Here is a 3,968-nt window from a genome sequence, read left to right on the forward strand (position 1 = left end):
AAATAAAAAAGTTGTGAATGAAATTAAAGACTGACATCCTCTTTTACTTGCCAATATTATTTGCAAAAAATAAAAGTAGAAATAAAAAATACAGTAAAACTTGAGATAAAACAGAAATAATAATAAAAATAAAACGAGAATCAGAATTACCAGACCACTTATCTCAGTAGAATGTCCAGACTTGTACTGAGATAGAAATACCTGTTCTTATTTCTCACTTGCTCTTTGTTTTCTTCTGTCATCTGTCCCTCCAACCGTACAGTTGCGATCACGCAGGGCGGAGCCATTCAGCTGGCCAATAACGGCACAGATGGAGTTCAGGGCCTTCAGACTCTGACCATGACCAGCGCTGCTGCAGCGGCCGCCCAGCCGGGAACCACCATCCTACAGTACGCACAGACCAGCGACGGCCAGCAGATACTGGTTCCCAGTAACCAGGTGGTGGTCCAAGGTGAGTGCTGGATCCTTTGTCTTATTATTATTTTTATTTTTTTAATTGCTGAGGAACCTTTGATATTTTCTGTTGTTAGATTCCAGTTACCCTTAAGCGGATTTATTATTAAATAAGGTGTAAAACGCTTTTTTCTTTTTAACTCAACACATTCAGCCACCTCAGGCGATGTTCAGGCTTATCAAATCCGAGCAGCTCCAGCCAACACCATCACCTCTGGCGTTGTCATGGCGTCCTCTCCCGCCCTCCCGACACAAGGAGCCACAGAAGAAGTCACCAGAAAACGGGAAGTCCGACTCATGAAGAACAGGTATGAGCAGGGGACGGACGGCCATCTTTGCGTTGGGGTAATGCGTTAAAGTGGCAGTATTATGTAAAATCGACTTTTTTGAGCTTTACATCATGTTATGATGTCATTCGCTCATCACATTCATACCTGGAGGGTGTCCTTGATTCTTTCATGCGTATTTGAGAAATCCTTTAATCTCCCGTGTCAATCGTTCAGCTGTACAAAACGCATGGTTGGACGTAGCGCCGTATTTGAGACCCAGCTCCAAGCTTCCACCTCACAGAGCATTCCTCCCCTCCACTCAGCTCCTTCAGACTAGCCAGCAGCAATTAGCAAACACCTGGTGGAACTGCGCATCTGCTGAGCTCAGTATATGAGCCACGTCTCAGTGCAACGCTGGTAAAAACGTTGCTAAAGGGTTAATAGAGGACGAAGTTTTAGAAAGACCCAAAATTCTTAAAGCGACAGAGGCCCAATTTCAAGACGTTAAATTACAAAGTCAAATTTCTACCAAGTCATATTTGATAYGTACAGCATTTTTTTAAAACAACTAAAGTTAACATAGTTACTTGATAGTGCCATGTTATAGCACTATGTGCCTGGATAACACATAATACTGCCCCTTTAAGAAAAAACCCAGAGTTGTTTTAACGGGAAAATGGGCCACAATGGTAAACTGGAAGACCCGTGTGCTAGATTTACAACAGGCTCTGTATTAAGATTCAYTGCGGATTTAAAAATAGGTCCCGTCTTTATTGTYGCTGTCATCCSGTCAAGCCCTTTTCGTACAGACTAGCCAATACGAAAAAAACGAAACTGTGTCTCGTCCTTCCTACAGAGAGGCAGCCCGGGAATGTCGCAGGAAGAAGAAGGAGTATGTTAAATGTCTGGAGAACAGAGTCGCCGTCTTGGAGAACCAAAACAAGACGCTAATCGAAGAACTGAAAGCACTTAAGGATCTTTACTGTCATAAATCCGAGTAGCTCGTATCCTGAGCACAGAGCCGGGCCAAGTAGTTTGCTGGTTTCCTTCAAATGCTTTGACTGTTTGATTCTGGCCTTCCAATCTGCTCATGACTGGCCTGTTTTGTTTTTGTGTTTGTTTTTGGGTTTTTTTACCCAATAAGGTCCACCCTTATGACCTTTTCTTCAATAGTACAATACATTTTGACAACATAAAGCAGTGTGCYGTCATTGGGATCACTAGGAAAAGCATGAGAAAAGTGCCATCTAAGACGTGGCACTCTAAACTGATAGCCAGAATCCTGTTGAACATTATTTAATTTGGTGCTGGATGCTGCTGAGATCAGCATGCCGTCGTGGTTTCAAGCCACCGCCCGCATTCATTTGTGCGTCGTTGCGTTTGTGCTCKTCATTGTGATTCTTTTTCTGTCGTGTTGAAAAAAGGTGCCTGAGTCAAACGATGCCATGGAAATACAAGCTGTAGATTTGTTTTCGACGCCGGCTCTTGATTTCTACTCTTTGCCGTAACTCGGGGGGGGGGGGGGGTTAGATCCTGGGACGGACCGCACATTTCAGATCATGTCTTCTAAACGTTTCTGAGCTGTTCATCATCACTTGGCTTCACCGGACTTGAGGAAAGTTTACTGTGTTTACTGTGCAAGCAATAATGTCTTTTGAAGTTTATCGCTGTTTAGCCCAACATAGTTAGAAACGCCTCCAAGACGCCGCCTTTTTATTCAGCTGGAAAATATATTTATGATTTTTTTTTTTTTCTTTGTTTATCAACATTTTATGATGTATGAAATGGTTCCAATGTAAAATGTTTTACTAGTCCGGGGTGTATCTAAGCTAGGACTCTAACCTTGATGAGAATTATGCCTTACAGATCAGTCTCCAACTAACTGGGRAAAACTAATTGAGGTTTGCTACCAACACCCAATACTGTAGGACAGTTGTGGTGTAACAAAACAAGTGTCTGCTCTGTTGTGGATTGTATATATTTATTAACCTTCTCTACCTGTAAGTACTAGGAATATGCTAGTGAAGGGTTTTTTTTTTTTGGCTCCAAAACTGATCTGAGTCATTTAAATACAGGCATTTGGCAATATTTACACACCGTTGGAAACTTAACATTAATCAACGCCRTGTGCGGTAAAATAAAGCACTACATTTCATAAGAATTACATCGTCCACATCATTGATCGAGCAACACTCAACTCACAAACGATGATCATTTTGACAGATTTTCTTTCTTTTTTTTTGCCAACTGGAGAAACTAGCCAGCCTCAATATGCTCCTGCAACCAGTGAGCTAGGTTTGTAAAGCTAATATAATGTTCTAAAACTGCACCACTGAAACATGCATAACTTTATCATTTGTTTCTAAACATATGTCTTCATAAACAGCCTCATAAGYCCACTCATTTCTTCTGCTGACAGTGTTTTCGYGCGGTGCAGTTTGCAATTGCTAGCATTTTCTATGTGACTTGTTGAATCTGGTGGTGAAAGATATCAGCGTGGTTCCAAATAATCAGGTGCGGACAAAATGTTGTGCATCATAACATTTAATGAGTAGTGTTTCAGCTGCTCTCTGTGCGCCTCTCCCAGGACGGCTTTACTCCCTTTTTTAGCTTTCGGCGTCGATGTCCTACGTCGTGGTGGGAGTGCTGGTTAGAAGATTAAAAAAAGGTACAGAAAACACAAGTATCCTGAGTTCAGTTGTGAGATAGAAGGTGTTAGATTAACAATCATTTGGGAAATAATATGAAAATAACRTTTTTGTTCAATTTTTGCCTMTTTTTYGCAWGAAAAATAGAAAACTGAACAATAGTCCATTTAGACTGCTAGCTGGTAATTGGCACCCAAACAAATTTTCTGGGGATATTTTGGTGATCTTATGGTTGAAGTGGCTGTTTCTTCATGTTAACCTCTTATGTTACTTGTTACATCTCCAGGTGTATAAAAAAAAAAGCGTGTGTGAAACGATGCCTTTTAATGCAGAACAGCACAACCTAGAACGGTTTCAAAAAAATAGGTTTAAAGTTGTAAATTTGAAATCTATAACCTGTTGTTATCTCAGATAACTGTACAACATTATTTTATAAATTCCTCTTTGTTTTTTTCACTTTTGTATTATTTTGACTTTTTTTTTATTCGAGTCATGTAAATGTAGTAAATTGCTGTGTTATTTTATTTTGTAGCTAATTGAATCTAGAAATGCAATTTGTTACAATTTCTTGAAAATAACACAAGTTGTATATCACATC

General features: G+C 40.1%; 1 protein-coding gene across 1 annotated transcript in view; it reads left to right on the forward strand.

Moving 5' to 3' along the window:
- The window catches only part of creb1b (cAMP responsive element binding protein 1b), a 6,519-nt gene extending 4,605 nt beyond the window's left edge, over positions 1–1,914 (forward strand). Inside the window, exons 6-8 of the mRNA XM_008432744.2 lie at positions 263–451; positions 608–761; positions 1,579–1,914. Of these exons, the coding sequence (XP_008430966.1) occupies positions 263–451; positions 608–761; positions 1,579–1,723 (488 nt within the window). The 3' untranslated portion in view covers positions 1,724–1,914. The remainder of the gene's footprint in view (positions 1–262; positions 452–607; positions 762–1,578) is intronic.
- Positions 1,915–3,968: the final 2,054 nt, after the last annotated feature.

The sequence above is a fragment of the Poecilia reticulata genome, linkage group LG2, assembly GCF_000633615.1.
Source record: "Poecilia reticulata strain Guanapo linkage group LG2, Guppy_female_1.0+MT, whole genome shotgun sequence".
Lineage (NCBI taxonomy): Eukaryota > Metazoa > Chordata > Actinopteri > Cyprinodontiformes > Poeciliidae > Poecilia > Poecilia reticulata.